This window comes from Rattus norvegicus, chromosome 15 (genome assembly GCF_021556685.1).
Source record: "Rattus norvegicus strain SHRSP/BbbUtx chromosome 15, alternate assembly SHRSP_T2T, whole genome shotgun sequence".
Lineage (NCBI taxonomy): Eukaryota > Metazoa > Chordata > Mammalia > Rodentia > Muridae > Rattus > Rattus norvegicus.
The window spans coordinates 35,400,798-35,426,693 of NC_141548.1; the positions used below are offsets into that span (position 1 = coordinate 35,400,798).

Sequence of the window (25,896 nt, forward strand, 5' to 3'; positions counted from 1 at the left end):
CTTTAGACATGTCTGAGAGGCTCTAGATAGTCCAAAGATTGAGACTGACTCTTGTCCAGGATAATTGGTCTTGAACTTGTGGGCTCAAAGTAGCTAAGACTGCAAGCAAATGTCACCTCACCCCAAAATATTTTAAAATAGGAGGGTATTGTGGGGTGCCCAAGCTCAACTAATACATCCCCCATACAACCTGTACACCCAGCATTCAGGGAAAATCATGGAAGAGGAGGCAGAGAGATTGTCAGAGCCAGAGGACCAGGCCATCTGCTGTGAGACACGGTGTCTTCTATATGAGGAGCTGCAGCCATGAGCTCTCAACGATACGGCCACCTGAACAAGATCGGCATAACCGCATCACCAGCTCACACGCCAGCGTGAACGGGGCAAGTCCACTCCACAGGTCTCACTTCTACAAGAGCTACAGGTGCTCAGTGCCTGTCAGAGAATCAGTCTCCTCCATGAATGTCCAATCCCAGTACTCAGCCCTGGTTAGACATACTCAGAAAAAAAGTTAAATGGACTCAGTAGCTTGTGTGTGTGTGTGTGTATGTAATACGTATACGCACATAATAATGAATTTGAGAGGAGGGGAAGGGAAGTGATACAGATATATGAAGTTCTCAAAAAAATTTAAAACACACACACACACATACACACACATACACACACACACACACACACACTATAGATACACTGAAACAGAAAAGGGCAGGGAAAGCTCAATCCAACCACTGGTATAAAGGAGCAGTCAAGCTTTTACACATAAAATCTCATAAAGATGTTAACTTTGCCAATAATTATATATTGTGTATTATTGTTATTATTTTATATCACCTGTGACCTTATAAAAGTCATTTCAGTGGGAAACGGCCCCAAGCTGGAGTACACTGAGCAACAGGAAGTAGGACTTTTAGAACCAGAGAACAAAGACAAGCCACAACACTTTGCTATCAAAGCAGAGAAGAGACAAGCCCAGAGGTTAATCCCTGGGGTCAGGAAGGTTCATAAGTTGCATCATGGAAGACTGGGGGTGTGCGAGCTTGAGTGCAAGTGGGCTTGTGCTCACGGCTCGCCTATGAAAGGTTTGATGAGAACAGATCCAAGCTAACGACCTTGGAGAAGGGGTAAAAAGTGGGAAGTATAATAGGATATTTGTATTGGATACTGTTAGTGTTATTGTCTGAATGTGACATGTCCCCACTGGCTCATGTGTTTGCACATCCAGGCTCCAGCTGCTGATGGTACCTCATAGAAGTCATAGCTTGGTTCTATTTCCTGGTCTGAGCTTCTGCTTGCTTCACTTCTGCATCCCAGAACCTCCATCCACTGAGCCTTCCTTGCCATAGATTGTATTCTCTCAATCTGAGCCAATAAGTGTATCCCGCAAAGATGCTGTTTTCAGGTATTTGGTCAGTGATGAGAAAAACAACTAATATAAGTACCTTGTCACAGCCATGACAAAATGCCTGAGATAACCAATCTAGAATAGGAGGTTTAGCTTAGCGTAGAGCTTCACTGGTTAGTCTCTGGCTCCTTGGTCCTTGTTAGGATCTGTATATGCTTGGTCCTGGGAGTGGCACTATCAGAAGGTGAGGTCTTGTTGGAGTAGGTGCATCACTGTGGGTGGGGGCTTTAAGACCCTCACCCTAGCTGCCTGGAAGGCAGTCTTCCACCAGCAGCCTTCAGATGAAGACAGAATTCTCAGCTCCGCCTGCACCATGCCTGCCTGGACACTGCTATGTTACCGCCTTGATGATAATAGACTGAACCTCTGAACCTGTAAGCCAGCCCCCATGAAATGTTGTCCTTTTAAGACTTGCCTTGGTCATAGTGTCTGTTCACAGCAGTAAAACCCTAAGACAGTCCTGTTGCTTTGAGCCTAGGCTGGTACTTGCGGTGGTTTGAATGGGAATGGCCCCATAGGCTCATACATTTGAATACGTGATCACCAGAGAATGGCACTGTTTGAAAGGACTAGGAAGTCTGTCTTTGCTGGAGGAAGTGTGTCACTGGGGGTGGGCTTTGAGGTTTCAAAAAATCCATTCCAAGTCCAGAGTCTTTCCCTTTCTACTTTCTGTGGATCTGGATGTAGGACTCTCAGCTCCTCCAGTACCATGTCTGTCTGTGTGCCACCATGCCCACCACCATGGTAATGGACTAAACTTGTGAACAGTAAGTCAGTCCCAATTAAATGCTTTGGTCACTGTGTCTCTTCAGAGCAATAGAACAACACAGACAGTACTGGAAGTGCATCATGGCGGAGCAGCCCCGTTCATCTCACGGTTAACCCCTTCAAGGACGGAACCCCAGGGACCTACTTTGCATACATGAACTTCTCCAAACCAGGAAAAAAAAATTGCTTATCTGAGTGCAGCTACTTTGCATGGATTCTGGGAGACCGAACTCAGGTCCTCATGCTTTCATAGTAAGCACTTTAATGGCTGAGCTATCTCCCCAAACCAGGTGTGATATTTTAAAAAAGAGCTTAGTGCAGACAAGCACTGCAGAATGAGAGAACACCGAAGGACTGTAAGAATGTGAGGTAAAGGTGGGTGATTAAACTGGACCAGAGAGGATACAGGGACTGAAAGTGCAGTGTTAGTGGAAAAACCGCATGATCTGAAGACAGAAGTGCAGAACGGGACAGACATGGGACATACATGCTGGAATCAGGTACTAGCATGTGGTCAGCTATTCCTGGACATGGCTACACAATTTGATGTCAAAGATCAGATCAGGGTTGGGGGAGGAGACAAAAATTCAAGTGGGCACTCAGCACCAGGGTGTTACTGTGTACAGGCTGATGGTGCAGGATTAAGAAGCCAAAAACAGTGTAAGGTCCAAGTGTTAAAATCCCCATGAACAGGAGAGGCTCATGGCAGCTGTGAGGAGAACTCTATGAGGGAGCCTCTGAGGAGAGGAAATGTTTGCAGGGGCACCTTATTCAGAAATCCAAGGTCAGCATGGAAGTAGGCAATCGCACGCTGGCTTTGAAAGTGCCAGATAATGACTGGAGGGATGCCCAGCAGGTAACGCTGTCCAACATTCTTGCTGAGGACCAGGGTTCAGTTCCCAGCACTCACATTAGGCCACTTACAACCCACCTGTGACACCAATTCCAAGAGACATGATGCTCTCTTCTAGCCTCGTGGCCACCTCAAAGGTTGTTCTTGCAGCTTTGCTAGAAGCTGAGTGAAGGCATCTGGAACTACAGTTTCAGATGGTTGTGAGCCACCATTTTGGTACCAGTAACCAAACACAGGTCCTCTGCAAGACACCCAGTACTCTTAACTGGATTAACCTTTAAAATATCTTTAGAATTGTGTGTGTGATGGCACACACACCACAATGCACATGCAGGTCAAGATGTATGCAGTGCAGGTTGGAGGACAGCTTTGTGGAGTGGGTTCTCTCCTTCCAGTTGTACTTGGGCCCCAGGGATAGAACCTGGCCCACCCCTAGAACAGGACAAGCCAGGGACAGAACCTGGCCCACCCCTAGAACAGGACAAGCCAGGGACAGAACCTGGCCCACCCCTAGAACAGGACAAGCCAGGGACAGAACCTGGCCCACCCCTAGAACAGGACAAGCCAGGGACAGAACCTGGCCCACCCCTAGAACAGGACAAGCCAGGGACAGAACCTGGCCCACCTCTAGAACACTACAAGCCCATTTCCTACTTGTAAGCTTGGCTCCTCCGTTCAATCACAACTGGATCTTATGCTCTACTCAGTGTAAGTTTTCAGTACCTGGGGGCTTCCACAAACTGAACACTGTTAAAGGTAATCCGGGAGAGGTGAGTTGTCCAGTGGTCAGACACTGGAGGGTACTTTGTTGATTGGCACAGTGGAGTTCAATGGAGCTCTGGTAATGACAAGCTCGCCCTACACCGTGCTTTTCAAATGGAAAATAAGTAGTATTTGAGTGCCAATGTCTTTGTTCCCCGTTTACTAGAAAGGAGACAATGTTAACAATGTAACAATTTATATGCTAGTCAAAAAGTATTTCATAAACCCGTGTGTTTACTAAGAACTGTAAAATGTTTAAGCTGTAAGGTTTGAAGGAACTTTTATCCATAAAGCTGCTACAAGGCATTTCAGTGTTAAATCATGGAAGGCAAGTGTTTTTCTGCAGAGCAGAACTGAAATGCAGTCTAACCACTGGTTTACAACTTGGTTAAAACCCAAAGCTGTAAGCCGTTTTAGGGAGTCAGAAAATATTTCGCACACTTTCAAGAAGTGTTCAGTTAGTCTCAACCATTTGTTTTTATTCTCAAAGCGTAAATGCTCAAAAGTAATACTCATTAGCTGGATGCCTGGCAAGCAAGACATATTTAAATAATGAACAAGTGAGCAAGCTCTTCAGATTCAATGTAGTCCTTCATCTAGGCTGATTCCCCTTAATTTATTCACAGAACTTTAGGCTCATTTTACATGTCTGCTCACACAATTAATTACCATGATTGAGTTCTCCAACACTGTAAAACTAGACCAAGAGATGCCCATTTATAGCATGTGTCAGGTGGGGGAGGGTATTTATTACTCTGCCTTTAGCCGAGTAAGAGGCATGGAGTCGTTTTATGAGTATTTAAGGGAAAACAGTCTCCTCTCGCCTCACAGAACATAAATGGTTTTTAATCTCTAGTATAATTCTTTGAACTATGAAATCCCAGAAGAGGAAGTGGTCCCAAGGAGAGTCCTTCTAGGTTTGAGTTCATTCATTTCCAAGTGGCCTGCCTGTCCAGCTCCTTGGACAGCTTTAATGCCTAGAGAAATCCGTTTCCTCTGAGCCAAAGTCGGCCTCCCGACTGCATCCCCGAGGCCCCACTGGTCCGTGCCGAGACGTCGAGGCCAGTCACCACCTCCTCCTCCTCCAGCCAGGCGGACCGCCAGTCCACTTCTGTAGGGGCGACACCCAGCCCGCAGGCCACACGCCCCGCGTGTGCGGCGCCTTTATTTACTTCGCAGAAGAGCCTCCAGCCCCACCTCCTAACAAGTCTGGAAAGCAACAGGGCGACGCGATGTTGGGGACACTGGTGAGCGCCCTCGAGGGGGACCGGCGAGGGCATGGCCGAGGCCGGCCTGGGGCTGAGGGACGGGGAGGACGGCAGGACGCCCGGGAGAGGCGTCTCACGGGCATTCGCAGCCCGCCGCGCAGCAGCCCGGCAGGCACACGCACACGTGCACGCGCGCCCCACACCCGCCCCCCGCGCGGGCTCCGGCTCTGGGCGGCGGCGGCGGCGGGGGCCGGGGGCGCGCGGGCCGGCGGCGGGCCGGACCCCGGGGACCGCGCGGGCGGCGGGCGGGCGGGGACGGCGCTCGGGGGCCGGCCCGCGCGGCGCCCATGCTCGGGGAGGGCCTCACGGTGTGCGGAGCGCCGGGCGGGTCCCGCGACGCTGAGCGCGGCCTGTCCCGCAGGTCTGGATGCTCCTCGTCGGCTTCCTGTTGGCACTGGCGCCGGGCCGCGCGGCGGGCGCGCTGAGGACAGGGAGGCGCCCGGCGCGGCCGCGGGACTGCGCGGACCGGCCGGAGGAGCTCCTGGAGCAGCTGTACGGGCGGCTGGCGGCCGGCGTGCTCAGCGCCTTCCACCACACGCTGCAGCTCGGGCCGCGCGAGCAGGCGCGCAATGCCAGCTGCCCGGCCGGGGGCAGGTCCGCGGACCGCCGCTTCCGGCCGCCCACCAACCTGCGCAGCGTGTCGCCCTGGGCGTACAGGTGAGCGGGCCGGAGGGGCGGGGCGGGGCCTGCAGGACAGGTGGGTGGGGCAGGGTGGAGCCGGGGAAGGGCGGGGCCGGGGCGGGGCGGGACTAGCGGGATGGGCGGGGCCGGGTGGGGTCTGGGCGGGGCGGAGCCTCCACAGGGCGAAGCCTGCGGTGGGCGGTGATTTGAAGGAAGGGATTCTGAGGGGGATCGGGTGGAACTATGGGATGGAGTGGGGTCGGCCAGAGCTGGAGGGGAGTGGCAGGGCGGTCGGGTGGTGCCAGTGAGGTGGAGTGGCGCCTGAGGGGCGGAGTCTGAGGAGCGGGAGGAGGTGATGGGTGGGGCCGGGTGGAACTATTGGGATGAGCAACCGGAGGCAGGCCAGGTAAGGCCGGTGTCTACTGGTCTCTGAGCTCAGGGTAGAGCCAGGAGAGATGGGATAACTACATTAGGAGCGATTGGTTTCTACAAAGGTCTGCCACGTTCTTTGAAGAAATGCTGCTTCCTCTTGGCAGCTCTTTCTGTATTTGTTATGCAATAAATACCTATTCTTTGCCAGATGCACCATGATGAACCAAGCCACATGACCCTTTCTTACAGGAGGCCTGTAGGAATGTAATCTAGAAGTGCTGGGACGCTCAGAGCTAGGAGGCACACCCTCTGAGAGAGTGTGTGGGGAAACTAATATGGGGACAGAACAGCAAGTGACAAGCAAAGCTCCCAATGTGAGGTAGCTTGAAGTTGAGGGAGGGAGAGAACATCCTTTTGAAGGCATGGCATTCAAACCGTGTGGAGAATGGGCAAGATTCTGAGGATGGCCTAATCTAGGTGTGTGTCAAACGAAGAGCATGCCCAACGGAAGCGTGGGGATGTGCAGAAAGATCGTGGCCACGTGACCTGTGCAGATGCCAGTGACGGAAGGCATAAGTAGCCCTCACACGACCCTGAAGATGAGAAAGATAGACACCTTAGATGAGAGTCTTTCAAGGATGGGGGTGGACTCTAGGGAAGGACAGTCGTGGGCAGAGGAAAGGAAGAATGGCGTTTTCCTTGTCCTGCTGAGATGGTACCCAGGGCCTAAGATTTGCTAGGAAGTGCTCCACCTCTGAGCTGTGCTGTCCCACCCCAGTAGCATGTTGTTTGTTTGTTTCTTTTGAGTGAGAGTCTTTTTATGTAGCCCTGGATATCTTAGAACTCTCCAAGTTGGTCTCGAACTCACAGAGATCCTCCTGAGTGTTGGAATTGAATGTTTCTTCATTTCTAAAACCATATAGTGATCCACTCTTGTATTCTGGAGAAGATGTTACTAGTCAGTTTGCCATTACTGTAACAAATACCTGGGCGGACAAGTTGACTCATCAGACAAAGGTGCTTGCTGGCAAGCCAAGGACCTAAGTTCGATTCCCAGAACCCACACAACAGAAGGAGAGAATAGACCTCAGCAGGTATCCTCTACCTCCACATACAAAGTTACCACCTGATACACGAAATAGGTAAAGAAAAAATTAATAAACACAAACAACTGAGATAATGACATTTAAAAGACAAAAAGGATTGGCTCAGTTTTAGAGATTCCAGTCCACGATCAGGCAGACCTGTTGCTTTTAGGCTTCTAGTGGGTGCCAGGTGGCGGTGTTTCGAGGGGCATGTGGCAAAGCAAAGCCTCATCACTAAGAAGCAAAGCGAGAGAAAAGGGAAGGGGTCAGAGTACCAGTCTCCTTGTGAGAACACGTAAGTGACCCAAAGGCCTCCAGCTGGGCCCCACCTTCAAAGGCTCCACAACCTTCCAATCGTAGCATCCTGAGGAACAAGCCTTTGCCGAGCGGGGTTGAAGAGAGGACACTTGAAAACTGAAGCAGGTCCCAGTGAGAGGTGCCCACAGGCATGCTACAGCGCTTGCAGGAGACGTGGCCTCAGCGAGGAAGCAGCAGGAAAGAGACAGGATCAGGCTACTGAGAAGGCAGGGCTGGCCGAGTGGCTGGCTGAGCAGCAGGAAGGAGGGAGCCGCAGGGGTGTGAACTATGTCCTGGGTCAAGGCTGGGGCCAATTTTGTCAGTTCCCTTGAGCAGCACTACCTTCCCCAATTACCCAGCCGTGACTTGGCTGTGACTGGGCTGCTTTTCGGCCAAGTCGACCTGCTCACAGCGTCTCCCACATTGAAGTGGCCCTGGGGGACAGTCCTTAACAAATCCTACTCGGTACAGGGAGACAGTGTTGGAGTTGAGGCTGGCCTAACGGCCCCTCCCGGCCAAAGCACACACAGTGGCACACAGCAAGTCTCGGGTCCTCTGCAGGAGTATCTCCTACGGTTCTGGCCAAGGTGTAGACTAGTCTGTAGGAGGTATTTGAAGGCTGCTGAGTCTTACTGCCAGTGAGAGGGACAGGTGACACGGATGAGCAGGGGGGGAGGGGGGCGGCGAACAGGCTGGAGATCGTCCACTCAGCGTCCTAAGTGGGAAGTTAAGCTGTTCCTGCTACAGGAACTTGTGCCTGACACTTGATTCTTCCATGGCCACATCCGAAAGCAGGGAAGGGGCAGGGAGGGAAGTGGTTGGCGAGCCCTGTACTTAGGGTGACTGGATCTGGAGGGGCTGATCTGCCCCAGCAGATCAGATAGCTTTAGGTCCCTTGTTCACCCTCGTCCAGACTCTTCACAGCAGTGGTGAGTTATCACCCCCATCTGCCCTGTGAGAAAATGGGGGCTGGGTAGCTTACACTTATTAGCAGGGAGCTCGGGGACCGTGCTGGGCCATTGTTGCAGGTGCTGTCTACTGCTCTGTTCCCCCTGCCTCCCCACCTCCACTGTCACTCATCACCTGAGTTAAGGAGGGTAGAAAACATCCGTGGTACCAGCTGCGAGGTGTCACTCAACCTTCCTCTGACCGGCAGATTGTACACTCAGAGAGCCAACCAACGGCATTTCAAGAATACCTGAGAAAGCTTGCCTGGCAGGGTATGCAGACTTTCTCATCGTGACTCCCTGTACAGTGGGTGTGCAGTGCAGAGCATGACTTTAGGTCACATCACAGGCCGTGTAGAGATGGCCGAAGTCTACAGGAGGGGATGTGCAGGTTCTGTGCATATCCTACACCTTTGCACACACGGTCCCTGAGTGTCTGGGGAACTCGCTTTTCTTCTAGATTCCCAGAGCCGTCTCCTAAGGGGATGGAGGCCTGAGATGGCCACACCCCTATAGGCAAAACAGAATGCTAAGGAAGATGGGTAGGAAAACAGACGTGGAGTCAGAAATAGCTCAGCACAGGAAAGATCACTGTAGGTGGAGCTCGGGGTTTTAAGGCAGGCCCTGAGCTCGGCTGGCTGTTGTGTGTGAGGGAGGGATGGGGATCATGGATTTAGCACAGCTGGGTCTCCAGCTGGAAGAAAATATGGTTGGATCTCACTCCTGTGTGCCAACAAATTCCAGATGATTCAAAGATGTAAGTGTGAAAAATAAGGCCACAAAGAGGAAGGAAAACACGAACGATTTTATTTATAATCTTGGTGTGCAGGAGGCTTGTTCAGCAGCTCACGGCCCCAGACAGCAGAAAAGATAAGATCAAGAAACTCGGTTATATAATTACATGCTGTGTTGTCTTGTCGAAAGAGAAGAGTGCAGGGCAAGCCAGGGGGAGAAACATTTGCAACCCATGTCACAAAGGGCTCCTTTCCCAATGAGCTCCCACAAACCAATAAAGCCAGTGACATCATGAGAAGGTGGGCCAAGGTCAGGGCACGGGCAGGGAAGGAAGATCGCGTGATCTGACTCTCTCAGGGCGAGAGGGAGAAACACATGGAAACCACAGTGAGAAACTGCTCCTTGCAGTCATTGCGGAGCTGCTTTGACGAAGGCGGGGGAAGAAGGAAGCCGACATCCTGGCACAGCCGAGGGGTGTGAATTGGGATGACTTGGAAAGGAGGAAACAGGGACTGTAATTATCAAAACTATGTCTTGAGAGGGGATTTTGCTGTTATCCATGCTGGCTTCGTGCTCCGGGCTCAAGTGGTCTCCTGCTTCCACCTGAGGTTGCAGGTGCACACCTGTGCCCCGCCCAGTCTGTCCCGTCACGTTGGCCCAGCGAGTCAGCCTACCAGTATTTCTCCTGCAGACCCAGGTGTCCACACACCTTGGTGAGCAAGGACATTAGTCACTGCTGTAGCAGCAAGGGTGGGAGGCATCACAATGTCCACTAGTAGACAGGAGTTGCATAGAAGGGCTGTGAAGAAGGAGATAGCTTTCAGATCACTTAAGTAGATCGATCAGTCACCATTCATGAAGGGAAAAGTTGTGATTAGCACGCAAGCAGTCACATTTGTGCTGAAAGAGAAATGGATATAACATATACACATACCCAGCCACGCTTCCTTCCTTCCCTCCCTTCTTCCTTCCCTCCTTCCTTCCTTCCTTCCTTCCCTCCCTCCTTCCCTCCCTCCTTCCTTTCCTTCCTCCTTCCTTCCCTCCCTCCTTCCTTCCCTCCTTCCTTCCTTCCTTCCCTCCGTCCCTCCTTCCCTTCTTTCTTCCTTTCTTTCGTTCATTCTTTCTTTCTTTGAGTCAGGGTCTCAGTAGTCCTAGCTGGTCTGGAACTCACAGAGCACTGGGACTGAAGGCTAATGTGACCACACCTACCCGCATTCTTTTTAAAGGGTCTCACTGTGTTGCTCAGGTTGGTCTCAAACTCCTGAGTTTAAGTGGTCCTCCTGCCTCAGCTTTCTGAGTGTCTGGGACTACAGACCTGTGCCACTGCATCTACGGAAGATGCCTTTGTTCACAGAGTGACGGGAAGTCTCCCAACCATGAGGAAAAAGCAGAAGCTGCAGAAATGCAGTTTCAGCATCAGAGGGAGAAGACACTCAGAGTCCGTTTGAGGGGGCTGGGGCTCACAGAAGGGGTGCTGTAGACAGTGGGTTGGGGTTCTTAGAAGCCTGTGGCTCCATAGTTGGGCTGAGCTCTGATGACATCACAGTTTAGACTGTAAGAGATTGTCACTGGTGAAAGACCTGAAAGACCAGGGATGTTGGGCACCTCTGTCTTCATCCACCCAAGTCCCGGCATGTTATTAGGAAAGCAACATTCATCTCCCAGAACATAAACATGTTTTCTCATTTATCTTGTGGCATAATATGCTTGTTTCTCCTTTGCTTCAAAAACAAAACTGCCAAAAATAAATCAACTTGATTGCTCAGGAACATTTTTTAAACAGCAACTTAGTATATTGAGAACACTGGAGTTTATTACTGTTTAAAGACACACCGGCTTGCACGACGACACCCCAAAGATAAACACCTGCCACCACTCTAAGCAATTCTAGCTTGTTTATTCTTCTAGTAGTCGGCTAAAAATACTTTTCTCTAGGATATGAATAATGCAAAATAGCTTATTTTGAGGCATTATTTGTTACTTTTCTATATGCCTTTTCCTCCTCTAAGAGCCAACATCTAAATTTATTTCACAACAAACAAAATTTGTTGGTTCTTGGTGACCAACAGTAAGTAAATGTGCCACAGGCCTGGGGGGAGATGCTGAGGTGACCCCTTAATCCCTTGCAGGCGTTCTTTGGCCTGTGCACTTTTCTGGAAGCCCCTGAGGTGGTTCATAAGCCCCTGACTTTCTTTCTTTCCAAGGTAACTTTCATGTTCAAAGTTCTGCCTTCCAGAGTTCTCCACAGGAAGAAATTCCATTTACTTCAGCCAGCACCTGGGCTGTGATGACTCTTTTCAGAGCCCACCCTGTCCTGGACACCCTGGCTGCCCTGTGCCAGCCTGTTGGGGGTGGCCTTGCCACCTTTTCAAACAACTTGATGGCACAGTACTGAGAGCAAAGCTTGGAGAGGACAGGTGACTTAAAAGCAGACACGTGGGCCACCAGGATGTTTGATTAAACAAGGGACTAAGGAATCACCTCAGCTGCCCATAGGCCTGTAGCATGGTCTCAGTGTGAAGAAGCTTCTGCTCTCTATCTAAGCGTACCTATGCAGTTCACACTGTTATACCAAGGAGCAGACGAGGTTACTCCTGCCCAGTGAATGCCTAGGCATTCAGGGTAAACTTGGGCTCTGACAAACTGTGATCTGCTCTCTGTGGGCACTGATTTTTAAAGGCCCAGAAGGAAAGGCCAGGCAGACAGAAAGGATGGCTCTTCTGAGAGGCCATCTTGCCCTGCAAGATGTTCATTAATTATTCCATCTTCCCCAAACCTAAGGCCACATTTACCTCCCAAATGTTAACAAGGGCTTTACGGGGCTCTTACTGGAACAAGGGTAGCCACTGGCTATGACTGCAGGGACCTCTCACATCACTCCCTGCCCAGTACATCTTAAAAAACAAGACAAAAACCACATCAGAGGCAGCAAAGTGGTATGACACACACCTGCCGTCCAGCTTTCAGGAGGCTGAGGCAAGAGGATCATGTTTTCGAGGCTCTGGGCCTACATAGCATTATCCTGACTTAAACATCAAAGACTCGTAACATTAGAGAAAGGTAAAGAAATCAAGAACACCATCATTGCCTTGACGCCCCCCCCCCATCTGTGACTCCTTTTCCGGTGACTTGAATTACCCAGGGTCAACTGTGATCTGAGAATACTAAAGGGAAAGTTCCAGAAACCCACACGCTTTAAGTTGCAGACGATCTCAGCAGTGCCATAAAACCTTGTCCTTCCCAGGATGTGAGCTGATGATGCTTTGCTTGGTGCAAACACTGTGTGTGCTGCCCTCTCTGCAGCCACACATTCACCATCTCAGTTGTCACAGCCCTGACGTCTAGGTACTGCCATGCTGTGCACAAGCGACCCTTACAGACTCACACCGTCCTCCTTGCTTCATCTCCTGTAGACAGGGCATCTCCTCACGAGAAGCGCGAGTCTCAAAATCAATGAGATGTTGAGATTCACATAACTTCTACTGTAGTGTTGACTGTTTTATTTTACTTAGCCTAGAGAACCTAATTTATAACTTAAACTTTAATTCATAAACACTAAACTCTGAAGTTTCAGGCTCGGGGAGGGAGGCATGTTTCCAGGAAGGTGTCTAGTGGCTAAGGGTTAGGGGGAGTCTGTAGTTTAATATTAGAGGAAGCTATCCCCACAACACATACCCTTTAAAAACATTCCTATTTGCCACTTAAAAACACAACCCCTCACTGCCATGCGTTTTCAAATTTTTTGCCAAAGCTACAGTACAGAATTCTGTAAACGGGAGTTCTGGGCCTAGGGATCCATATCTCCTTGCAGAGGCGACACTGGCCAACAGGGGGCAGCACAGGGCAAGCATCCTGCCAGACGGTGGCCCAGGGCCTGCATCTCCTTGGATTTGGGAGTAGAGGGTCCTTTCATAAGTAAGTTTTTCCTTGGGAATTTCACTCTTTCCTATGTCTCTGCTTCATAGCTGTGGGTTGCTCCAAATGACCTTAAGACAATGTCACAGGGCTCTCTGTCTTCCAGGAAGATGGGGATTCTGTTTGATCTAATGTGCTGGATAAGCCTCAGTAACGTAGGCACTACGTTCTTCCTACACCAGCTTAGGATAACGTTCTGTTAAGAAAAGAGGGGTAACGTAGAAAAGGGGCAGACACCCAGGGGAGTGCCTTAGGTCTGGCTGGAGTCTTCATAATACTGTTCATCCCGATTGGTCACTGTAGAAAAGGAGGTTTACCTTTCTTTTCCCAAACAGCTTAAGTAAGAGATGTTGGTGTTTTCATATGTATATAAATATACATATATGTGTATGTATATATGTGAATATATGCATAGGAATATATATATTTTTAATGGATGGGTGACCTTGACTCTGCTCAAGCACAAAGCTGTGGGCTTCTCCGAGCACAGCCAGCTCTGCAGCACCTCTCACCTGTCAGAGAATAAAAATAAAAACATTGTCATGGAGCATTGTTCCCGGATTACCATCAGCTTTGATGGTTGGTGGCTCCCCAGGGCTGGGGCTTTACTTTAGCATGCAGAGAGCTGCCAGGCAGGATGACAATATTTCACTCTGGATACCTCTTTCAACACTCTTCACCTGAATAAAATGTGGGTGCCCGCGCCAACGGGAGGATTTGGGCAAATGCAGCAGAGCCCCACACAGCCATGAGGTGACATTCCTTCTGTTATTGTCCTCCACAAGTGGCACATTAAAAAGGTGGAAGGCAGAGGATACAGCTCCCCAAATCACTACGTTGTCAAGCAGAAAATACCAGGGACTCTTGGCGATGAAGGCAGAGGCCAGAGGCTAGTATTTGTGAACTGCTCCTCCATGGTGACAGCTGGTGCCACAGACCAGGTGGGCTCCTCCCTCGCACATCCAGCCACCTCCCCCATTGTTCCAAGGTCGGGGACATCAAAGATGGCTCGGGACCCACATTCTGCAGCTTCCCCTGGAGAGCTGAGCCATCCTGTGGGCATGAGCGAGTTTTTCCTTTGAAGAGATGCTCCCAGCTGCTCAGGGCGTCACATTTGCCATGACAAAAGAATGGAAGCCTTGGAGGAGTCTCGGCTGTCCTTCTCATTCCGTTCTCTCCTGTGCAAGACCCCACTGTCGCCATGAACTTCCAAATTCCTTCCTAATGCTCTGTCATCTCACTTGGGCCCTTGGTGAGAATAGGTTCTACACAGAATAAGTGGATTCCCAAATGGGACTGTCACTGTGTACCAGGTGTGGACACTCAGTGTCCCTAGACCGTGTGATTCTAGGACCACCATTTGCCCACATGTGAGAGGGAGGTGGGCCGGTGAGCCTCCTTGCTGCTGGTAGCCCTGAGCTTGCTCCTTGGTAGGAGAGCTGTGTTTGTTCCGGAGCCCGCAGGCTCAGTCAAGCCACTGCCAAGTTCAGAAGCAGCAGCTAGAGAAGAGCTGACCTCTAACTCTCCCTGGCCAGGTGAAGTCTGAGGGAATCTACGTCCTGGTCAGGACGGCTGCAATCCCTGCTGAGTTTTTTCCATGTCCTCTTTCAGGAGAAATGCACAGTGTTTTCTTTTAGGGGCCAGAGAAGTGTTTTTCAGTGCTTCTTGGCAGCAGACACTGCGGCTCTTTGGCTCCCTGGGGCCTTAGCAAATGGAAGGAGGGAGGAGCTGATGGGCCTGCTGGCCACAGCTTCCCCCTTGAGGGAAGAAGCTGTTTGTAGCCTCCCGTGTCCCCAGTTACCCCTGCTTCCCCCACAGAGCCCACTGCTTCAGGCCCTGGGGCACTGGACAGTCGTTTATGTACAGGGAAATTTCCCTATAGTGTGGTGGCTCCTGCCAGCCCCAGCTGCAGGGTTAACTCCAAAGATAAAATGGAAGGTACTTTTCCTGCCGCCCCCGATGCTGGGAATGGAGCTTAAAGCTTCTCTCACAGAGAAGTAGCCAGCTGTCAAACCCTTCTTAATTCATGACTTCTTTTTGTTTTGAGACAGGGTCTTGTTATATAGCCCAGGCTAGCCTTGGACTTGTGGCAGTCCTCCTGCCTCAGCCTCCCAAATGCTGGGATGAGAGGTGTGCACTGTCAGATCTGGCTTCACTTTTCCTAAATGAGGAGAGCAAACAGCCTGCACAGAGCTATCTGTGAGAGTGATCTGGGAAGCTTCTTTAAAAAAATAGCAGCATCTTGGCTCCATTCCAGAGCAATTAATTCAGAATCTCTAGGGTGAGGGAAGAGCATTACTATTTTTAAAAAACTCACTTATGTGCCTCCAGTGAAGTACAACTAAGTCCCACAGCCATTCCGCGGCGGTGCCAACTCGGGTTATAATGACCTTCTGTGTGTTAGCGTGGAGGCCAGTGTGGGCTGGTTCGGTCATACAGAAAGGGCACTGGGAAAATGTAGCATCCAGTTGTTGACCACCAGCTGCTGTCTGTCCGTGGCTAGCCATCCAGTGCAGATGTGGCCAGACCCTGCTTGGTGCTGCCATACTTCTGTGTGCTCGACAAGATGACCAGTTTAAGTGAGCAGAGCAGGTCACTGGGCTGCATGTGAGCACGGAGAGCCGTGCTCTCCAGAGGTGGACCAGAAGACCGTGGTTGTTTCTATTCTTCTAAGATTAATTTTTATTAGCACATTAATTATGCCTACTCATGAAGCACCATGTAAGATTTCAATACATGACTGGCACATCTTAGGAAACACAGTCCCATATTCAGTGTAGCCCAGGCTGGCCTATAGCTATGGTCCTCCTGCCTTATCCTTCTGAGTGCTACACTGACGTGTGTGTCGCACACCATACTCTGCCAGAACCTGCATTTTAAGTGAGAGCTACACGGGTACTCTGTAAACTCCATGTTGGCAGTCTTGCACTGACGGGACCTTCTCAAAGGAGCCTCTGCTTTACTGAGGGAAGCTGCTTATCCCTAAAGGGTCTGGTGATTACCCACCATCCTGGACTTCCCGCTGTCTTAATCCCTTCTAGTCTCTTGGAGAGTTCACCCCTCATTCTCCCTGGGATGTGTCCTGCCAGTTCTGAGCCTTTCTTTTCTTTCCCTGTGAGTTTCAGGATTGGCTTACCAAGTTCTAAGCTGGGATTTTGGTTTAAGATGTGTGCTGATGGTGTGGACTAAAGGAATACACTTGCTTGAGGGAATTTTCCAAGACCTTGGAGATTCAAGCCTGGTCTGTGGGCCCTCGGGAAGCTCAGCCTTTCTGTCAACAGTCAGCATCAGTGACTCACTCTGGGTTACTGGTCGGCAACTAGACTGTACCAACATTTTCTTTCCAGGGCTTATATCTGACAGGTCCCTGGAAAGTCTGCTGGGCTGAACTCAGTGGCCCCCAGTGTGCATGATTTCAGGCTGCCCATTTTGTCCCCAACTCCTCATGGGTGCCCCAACTTCTGGTCAGGGCCCCCAGCTCAGTGCCTGGGAGTGGGGATCTTTGAGTTACCCAGAGAAAATCCGTCTTACTCAGACTCCATTGTCTTACTCAGACTCCATTGCTTTGGAATGGAAATCTTTTGTGATGTGCCAGTGGCTGCCTGGCTTCACTTGGCCCTCACAAGCACGCATCAGGTGGCAGATTCCTCCCGGGGATGTGTTCATTGTTCTCTGAGTTCCGCCTCCTGGCCGCTTAGAATTGTTTCCTACCATGTCCAGGCCACAGGGGCAGCGCTCTTTTTCTGTCTCTGTGGTCACTTAAATTCCTCCAAGAGCTCAGCTTCCATCACCTCTAATCATCTCTGGAGGACTTGTCCTTTGTTCTTGGATTAAGCCCCGACAGCTGTCGCTCTCCAGAGCCAAACTTCACACAGGGCCAGGACCACGCCACAATTCGTCAGCCCGGGGGTGGGGGTGGGGGTGTCGATGTGTTTCAACCAAGTCCTGGACAAAGTTTGCACAGAGCAGCGGTCAGCAAACTCAGAGATGACAGGAGACTGGCCTCAGAGGCCAGGTGGTTTCTGCTGGACTGAATGTCCATGTTGGGGAAGAGAAAGGGTCCGGACGGAGGCAGCCTTGCTCTCCCACAGAGCTGGTGTTTTCTCTTGAGTTGGCAGGGAGCCGGGTGTCTGCCAGCTCAGGGGCTACTTGCCCTTCTGTGGTGCTCGTCCCTCTGAGTGAGAGCCACTGCCATGAACAGCACATCTGGTCTCTACGTTGAACACCTTCCTGTGTGAGGAAACAATCTAGGTGTCAAAGACACATTTTGAAAATACCCCTTGCTCCTACACTCTATCCCAGGTGGCAGGTGGGGTTGGCACACGGGACTGTCTTGTCACTAGCCATTGTCCAAAAGGTTCAAGGGAAAAGGGAAAACTTTGGCTTGGGGACCGGTTGGCGGACTGGGGTGGATATTTTTAGTTGGATGAGCCTTTGGTCATCAGGGACCCAAGCAAGAATACTTTCACCGACAAAACTAAGCTGAGTGACACCTGAGTGCTGGCTGCTCCCAAAGGACTCCCAGGATGTTGGTTGACATTGAATTGGATAGTTGATGGTCTCCGGGCCCACACATGTCAAAGAGAAGGGCCTCGTGTCTGTAGGCCTTCTGAGAGGTCCCTTGGGTTCTCCAGGAGTCTCTCTGGATGCTGGGTGGTCTTCTTTCCCATTCAGAAGCTATGGGGTTAAATGGCTCCAGGGCTGCTTTACACCCTGTACTACCCACCAGCTTCCCTAGCCTGCCGTCACATCCATGATTACACGTGCTCATGGGATCTCACTCAGACTCAATACATACATACATACATACATACATACATACATACATACACACACACATACGTTCTCAGTCTCACATGCTCACACATTCAAACATGCTCACGCCATATGTTCAGCTGTGTACCATTCATGCTCACATAGCCTCACATCTCCACACACGCATGTGCTCATGTCTTACACACCCTCTCCCCATGCTTCTGTTCACACATGCATGCTCACACACACAGTCACTCTCCTGCTCATGCTCATACTCATGCACACGCAACCCCATGCCTTATGCTAACCCTCACACACATCGCTCCAGCTTGTGACTTTTTGCAACGGTCATCTCTTTTCTGACCCAGGTGTGTGTTGCTGCTTTCTGGCTGCAGCCTCCTCTGCCTCCCTGCGTAGCGAAGCCCCACACTTCATCTTCCAGGTCCCTGCAGCATTCCCCAGACCCTCCACTGGAGTTGGCTATGATCCCAATGCCTGAAGCCCGTGGTCTTGCCTGTCCACAGGCCTGTGTGATCTTAGAAGCAGGTCCCACATCCTTGCCCAGCTCACCAGGGTACCCAGGGCCATCACCAGTCTCTGTTGGTGTGCGCACCACCAAATGTCAAGGGTGCTGCCACACAACCAGGGTCTCAACGCACCAACTGTTAGTTCAGTCATTCCGGTGCCCTCTGCAGTCAGTCAGGCGTAGGTTTCCCTGGCTCTCCCATGAGGAAGATTTAATAGCAATGCATTTTGGATTTTTTTTTTTTTTGGCTCTTCATTTAAAAGTAATTTCAAGGTTAGGAGTGGTGGCACACAGCTCTAATCCCAGTACTCAAGAGCCAGAGACAGATCTCTTTTTTTGTTTGTTTGTTTGTTTTTCAAGACCGGTTTCTCCATGTATCCCTGGCTGTCCTGGAGTTCTCTTCCTCTCTCACTCTGTAGACCAGGCTGTCCTCAAGCTCATAGAGGGATTAAAGGCCACCACACACCTGATGATATCCCTGAATTCCAGGCCAGCCTGGTCTACGATACAAGTTCCAGTATGGCCAGGGCTATAGAAGGAGACCTTGGCTCATAAAAACAAAATAAATTGGGTGATGGCTGGTCTACAGAGTGAGGTCCAGGACTGCCACGGCTACACAGAGAAGCCCTGTCTTGAAAAACAAAACAAAACAAAAACAAAGAAAAGAAAAAAGGAACGGAAGAACTCTCAATCTTCAAGTTCATGTGTTGATGGTATGTTCGGAGTAGGCTCTTGGGAAGTGATTAGGTCATAGCATTTTATGTTGGCGTTAATGGCTTCATAATGAAAGGGATTTCAGCTGGAGCGACTGATCTGTCTTGCCGTCCATTTGATATGCCCCACCATATGAGATGCTTCAAGAATGCCATGTTCTTGAGCTTCGAGACTCCAAAATCAGCTGAGCTAAGTGTTAATAAACGAGTGGCTGAAGCCATCCAATGTAGTCCACCCTGACCTTGAACTTGTGATCTTTCTGCCATTACCTCCCCAGTGCTGGGATGTACCACCATACCCAAGTCCTAGTCTTTATGAATTAGTGGACTGAAACATCATCTATATCTGTCTGTCTGATGAACTCTCTCCATCCTCGTTGACATTTTTGAGCAGCCCCATCTCTAGGCTCTGCCTTTCTCAGCCTGGAGCTCCAGTCTCTGTACTCAGACATGGTGCTTTTCAAAAGCTGGTGTCTCCTGCTGTTTTCCTTCTCCCTCCACGTACTCTCCTACCTAACTACAAACCATATCCCGACATTTAAACTCTCTCCTTGACCAAGATCTCCCTCTTTGTCCCAGACATGCTTCTACCAGGAAGCTCGGGGGGATCTTTCTGAAGTGTCACTGGGTCACATCACTTGGGGAAACCTGTCAGAGTCTGATTCAAATCCTTGACTGTGATTTAAGTTCCTGACACAGCATCTCTCTCCTCTGTGACTCACTGCCCAACTCTGAGCTTGGCCCCTACTTCAGATGCCCTTCTCCCCTCTTGCTCTGGGTCACAGTCAGTCCACGTGACTACCTGTGTTCATTTCCGCTGCATGCCTTTCCGCCTGGATTCCAGCTACCTGAAATAGGACTGAATTGGGTTCTGTGAGTTGGATAAACGTTGGAAATAATTGCAGACATTATGTGCCCTAGCTATTGAGGACTTCCTTTTCCATCATATGTTCAGTGAGAGGGAACGTCAGGAGACAGATGGGTCCCAGCAAGGACTCGCCAGGTTCATTCTGCTCCCAAACTCCTGATGGTGGAACTGAGCAAATAGAAGCAACAGACTTTAAAAGGAGGTGTTTGCATACTTTGTGGTGGAGGGACGCACAGAAGGGCACAGAAGGGCAGAATCAGCGTTTGCTTAGGTCTGGCTGCATTTGTCTCTCCGCCCTCATCATCAGCTTTCACTCAGGCTACTCTCTGGGCCCTAGAAACAGTGTGATAGGGAATTGAACCATCCTATGCCCAGGAGGCTTTCCTGACCCCAGCTACCTCTCCCTCAAACAGCACCACCATCTCCAGTGCCTGCTTTCTGCAGACCATCCCCATCCTGGCTTGTGCGCTTTGAATGCACTTTCAAAGGGAGGTCTTTTTGTCGGCAAGTGCCCTCGTTAGTATTAAGAAGAAAGCATGTCCTTGGGTGGACACTGTACTCTGCAGGAAGGGCATGGCCACTGTCCCCTCTCCCACACCCCAGGTCTAAAACAGAAAGATCTCCAAGCCTGTTCCTCTCCCTCTCGCCATCTTGCCTCCATTTTCTTCACTAGATTTGGAGGCCACTGTTTGGTGCTTCTCTCGCTGACAGACAGTGGCTCTTCAGATGTGTCTGCTGTTGGACTCCTCAGCAAAGGTCAGGGCCGTGATGGTGGATGTGAGGGTCCCTAGAACTCTGCTCAGAGGAAAGACAAGACCCATAAGGGATTGCTTGTGTTCTAGATGGATAGATTAGTGAGCATGAATTTAGGCACACAAGTCTTACAAGCAGTGGGGATAACCCTTGCTTCTGCAAGGGGACATTCAAGAAGGGTCCTAGGTTCCTCCTGATGACACCCTGGTTACTGTAGCTGTGCAGGTGGCTTCTGTGAGAGCAGGCTCTTGTTCTGGGGTTGCTTTCATCTCCAAGTGAGCCACCTGTTGGAACTGACCTGTGGCCTTCCCTGGGATTTGCCCATAGATTGACCTGAAGGTGTTTACATTTGGCATCTGAGTTGAAACTTGGAAGAGTTGGAGGAAAATCAGTGATGGAACGTAAGCCATTATTTTCACTTTTCAAATATCTCTGGCCAGCTCTCCTGTCCCCTGCTGTTGCTTCAGCTCCTTTAGAGAGCATGCATCTGGCCAGGGGCCCCTCGTGACTGTTTGCACAGGTGTGACTGGTCCCAGCAGGGAACACATCTGGACCTGCATTGTCTGGTAGGCTTGGAAGTTGGGATCACAGAGATGGCTCCTCAGAACTGAGATTGCAGCTCAGGAGAATAACGCCATGTCCTGTCCTGATGCAGTGGTCACCTGTGTGTGGCACTAGTGACTTTGACAGAGGGTAGTTTTACAGGCACTCCGGAATAGTGGTCCATGCTGCCTTCAGCATCTGAAATGATAGAGGTCAAGTGCCATGGTGGAGCAATCTTTTCCGGGTCGGGGCTCACAGCCTTGTGTTCCAGATAGGCCCTACCAGGATGCTTACTGCGGGATGCGTCATCAGGTCCAGTCTTCTCGGGCCTTCTCATTTGGCCAGACTTGCTACATAACGCAAGCTGGCCTTGAACTCGCAGTGACGCTCCTGCTGCAGCCCTCACTCTCGCTCTGTCTGCAGGATTTCCTACGACCCCGCTCGCTTTCCGAGATACCTGCCCGAAGCCTACTGCCTGTGCCGAGGCTGTCTGACCGGGCTCTACGGTGAGGAGGACTTCCGCTTTCGCAGCGCACCCGTCTTCTCTCCGGCGGTGGTGCTGCGGCGCACGGCGGCCTGCGCGGGCGGCCGCTCGGTGTACGCCGAACACTACATCACCATCCCGGTGGGCTGCACCTGTGTGCCCGAGCCGGACAAGTCCGCGGACAGTGCCAACTCCAGCATGGACAAGATGCTGCTGGGGGTCGCTGACAGGCCGGCGGGGCGCTGATGAGACTGCCCGCCACGGTCCAGCTTCCTGCATCAGGTTCCCTGGCCCCCACAAAACCCACCCCACGATCCCTGGCTGTTGCCCACTTTTTTCGAAAAGACAGCTACATAAGCTTTAAGTATATATATATTTTCAAAGTAGACACTACATATCTGCTACTATTTTTGAATAGTGGCAGAAACTATTTTCATATTAGTAATGTAGAGCGAGCATGTTGTTTTAAAACTTCTTTGATATACAAGCACACCAGATCCATCCAGTTTCCCTCTAGTAGGATTCTCGAGCGCATAGTCGTGGTGCTCAGATGAACTCCAGCCGCACCGTGCCTTGCCTCTGAGTCCCTCCTGTTGCCCAGGCTTACCAAGGTGATCTGAATGCTCTCATCTGTGCACAGAAGGCCTCCCAGGCCCGTGGAGAGGGAGGGATGTGAGGGGCCAGGAACCAAATTCCCTTTTGTTCTTTAGCATGTGGATGGTCTCAACCTCATGAGGATTAAATTTTTTTGGTGTTATTCTTTCGCGTTGGAAAGCCACTGGTCTTAATTTGTGGCAGGAAGTGGAATGTGATGTCTTAGCCAATTCTCAGGGAGCTCCAAGCACGGATGGGCTGAGTTTTGTGACTTTTGGATCAAGCCAACCCTGAGGAGGAGGAGGAAGAGGGAAGGTCCAGTCTCAGGTGTTAAACTGTGAACTAAACCCTTACTCTCATTTAGGTGGGAGGGCTGCTCCTGAACACATTCTTTTTCAGTCACAAAAGAGCAGTGGCTGAAGGACTCCGTGGCTGTATACATTTCATTTCTTTCCAGATTTTGCTCAGGTGAATGTGTTTGGAGTGTTGGGAGGGAACCTAGACCTTCGAACTAAGTTCTGTATCAGTGAGCCACACCCTTTCCTGACTCACATTCAGAAGAAAAATAAAAGGCCTCAGGGTGGTCCCTGATATGTCCAAGGGGACCTGTCACAGGCTCCTTGGTGCCACCATCTGGCAAACCTACCAGTGACCCAAAAACAACGAGTCCCATTGACCTTAAGTTGGAGCCTCCAGAACTGTGAGCCCAAGTACACCTTTGCTCTAATGTTTATCTCAGGCACTGTGCTAGAGCAACAGGAAGCTAACACAATGTCTCATGGATGCTCACTTCCTGTCACCAAACTCTTGGGTAACAACTGTGGACAAGACACAGCCTCTTTCTTAAAACAAGACAAGAGCTGCCGAAAGGGAACTGGGCTGCCACGTGCCAGCTCTCTTCCGGGCTGCTTTCCTCATCTGGGGAATGTCACAGCACCATGTTCTGTCGATGTGTTAAAATACCTCAGCAACACCAGCTTGAAGTAGAAAATTTATCTGTGCTCAGAGCATCAGACTTCAGCATTTGGCATTGTTTGGCATTGTTGCTGTGGGCTCCTGGCAAGGAACATATGGCTGGGGGACAGATGGAGCAGAACTGCTCAGCTCATGGTGATGGGGAAGCAGACAGAGAGGAAAATCCAGAGTCCCAGATATTCTTCAAACACATGCCCCTAGTGTCTTACTCCCTCCTACCGGCCCCACCTCCAGGTCCCACCACAAGTAATTCTTAAGTTACACATTGTACATTATTCTACAACTAATGGAATCTGACACTGATTCTTGCTCGAATCCATGTCATAATCAGCTGCAGCTGGCTTTTCTGAGGCACCATCTCTGTGGGGCTCTGTGGGTAGGGTGGATGCTGGAAAGGCGCTGCCGTCACTGTGCACAGCTCCTGCGTGGTTTCATAAAAGCTGTAGGCTGAGGCAGGAAATGTTTCGCCACTGTGGACAGCTCCTGAGGCAGTGCACCACGGTAGACAGCTCCTGCAGGTCCAGTGCGGGTTGAAGACTGAGAAGTTGTGGAGGCCATTTTGACAGGAGCCGCCATTTTGGAAGCTTCTGTGGGACATTTTACTATGCTGGTGCGGGAAGGAAGGGCCTGCCTTCGTCTTGATGGCTTTTGTGGCACAGTGGCTTTTTCGGTGTGCTGCTCAGGGACCACAACCATGACTAGCAGAGTAAGGATCCACAGGAGCTAAGAAGGTAGTTCTGGAAGTTGATTCAGTATCTGGGAGTCCGATCCCAAGTATTTTATTTTAGGCATATTTAAAAGCACAGTACAGTTTGGTGAAAAGTTTTCTGGTGACAACTCAATTGCACGTACATAGTAAAGCACAAAATAAACTAAATAAAGATCCTGCAGGACTACATTGAAACTCTTTGTAGGGGCATGTGATACCGTCTATAAAGATGGGTTGTATAGACTGAGAAAAACAAGCTCAGGATAAGGATATGGGGAGGATCTAGTGTGGTCTAAGCCACACAGATAGTGCAAAGGTTACCATGTTATTAACCACGTCTGTTCCAGACTTCTGGCCATATAACAGGTTATGTCTGTTCCTTTGAAGGAACAGCCCTGTATGCTTAACATTCCAAGTTCCTCGGACTTCATCTGTGAGCACAAGGACCACCGAGCTTTCTACAGTGAGTGAGGGGTTTGTTTTGTTTTGCTTTCATGATTTTTGAGACAGGGCCTTGTGTAACCTAGGCTGGCCTAGATCTTGCTCATCTGAAAATGACACATGAGCCTATGGGGAACACTTAACGTCCAAACCACGTAAGAAGTATGAGAGGCGAACGTTGCTTCTGAGCATCCGAGTCTGCTGTTGTGTGGCAGGCAGTATGAGTGGAGAGAGGACGCCCCCTGGTCCTGCTCACACTTGCCAAAGCACCTCCACAGGAGTGCATCCAACGTGTTCAGAGAGCTGCAGAAACAGCTGCAGGTTTTATGAGGCTCAAAAACAGGTCACGTATGAACACAGATTTACCACTGCTGAAGGACCATCGAGGTTCCAAAAGCCATGAAGCACGTTGGCTGCTTCTTAAACTTGTTTAGTTACAGGGCTGAAGATCTAGCTCAGCTGATAGAGTGCTGGCCTTGCATACTTCAGGGTTTGGTTCAAGCTCCTATGCCAAGAGGCAGGGACACCGGTGGGAGCAGGGGTGGGGAGGGGGGGCAGGCACATGGGGGTGGGGAGAGCGGAGGGAGGGACAGGGGCGGGGTAGGGGCGGGGTTGGGGGCCGGGGCAGGGGCAGGCAGGAAGGGCTTCCTGGCTTGGTTCTCTAGACCTCTTTCTTAGAGTAGTTGCACAACTTCTCTTGGATGAAAAAAATGCCAGCTTACAGGACAAATGGGTTTCTGATTTTTCCGCTGTTAGCTGTCTGCAATTCCTAAACTACACATGATTTCTCACTTAATGTCTGCTTCTCACTTAAGGAATTTGTGGCAAATTGGTTCCTATGGAAACAATAACAGAGGGACTATTGTTTAAACAATGTAAGGCATGTGCCAGATAGATCATAAAACGTTAGCACTTTTTAAGGTAACGCTGTCTGAGAATGTTGAGAGCCGGGCCTGGCCTCTGCCTGAGTCAGGACAGGATGGATTTAGCTCTAGTAACAAGCCCATCTACTCCGGCATTGTCTTAATTAGGGTTAGTATTGCTGTGATGAAACGCCATGGCCAAGAGCAAACTGGGGAGGAAAGGGTTTATTTGGCTTGCGTTTCCCATCACTGTGCATTACTGAAGGATGTCAGGACAGGAGGCTCACAAACAGGACAGGAACCTGGAGGCAGGAGCTGATGCAGAGGCCATGGAGGAATGCTGCTTACTGGCTTGCTCCTCATGGCTTGCTCAGCTTGCTTTCTTATAGAAGCCAGGACCACCAGCCCAGGGATGGCGCCACCCACAATGGGCTGGACCCTTCCCCAATAATCACCAGTTAAGAAAATGCCCAGCAGGATTGCCTACAGGCATTTTCTCACTTGAAGCCTCCTCCCCCATGACTTATGTAAGTTGCTGAGTTAAATTATGCACAATGAACCCCCGCCTTGGTTCCTCATCAGTGACCTCCCTGGGCTCATTTCAGTGCTCATGAGTGTTACTCTCTTATGAAAAACTATCAGAG

At 50.5% G+C, this 25,896-nt stretch overlaps 2 protein-coding genes across 5 annotated transcripts in view; both read left to right on the forward strand.

The window, feature by feature from the left end:
- Ift88 (intraflagellar transport 88) overlaps positions 1-1,865 on the forward strand; it is a 94,901-nt gene extending 93,036 nt beyond the window's left edge. For all 4 annotated transcript variants that reach the window (XR_015638020.1, XR_015638022.1, XR_015638018.1 and 1 more), the window contains one exon: positions 203-1,865. The gene's annotated coding sequence lies outside the window, so the exon portion shown is untranslated. The remainder of the gene's footprint in view (positions 1-202) is intronic.
- Positions 1,866-4,941: 3,076 nt separating this feature from the next.
- Il17d (interleukin 17D) lies at positions 4,942-22,434 on the forward strand. The gene is made up of 3 exons (NM_001402485.1): positions 4,942-5,035; positions 5,418-5,713; positions 21,610-22,434. Exons 1-3 carry the CDS (start codon positions 5,021-5,023, stop codon positions 21,914-21,916), a joined length of 618 nt encoding a protein of 205 aa, NP_001389414.1. The 5' UTR covers positions 4,942-5,020; the 3' UTR covers positions 21,917-22,434.
- Positions 22,435-25,896: the final 3,462 nt, after the last annotated feature.

Coding starts and splice junctions, on each gene's coding strand:
- Il17d (NM_001402485.1), top strand. Junction 5,714..21,609: donor GTGTCGCCCTGGGCGTACAG/GTGAGCGGGCCG, acceptor CTCTGTCTGCAG/GATTTCCTACGACCCCGCTC.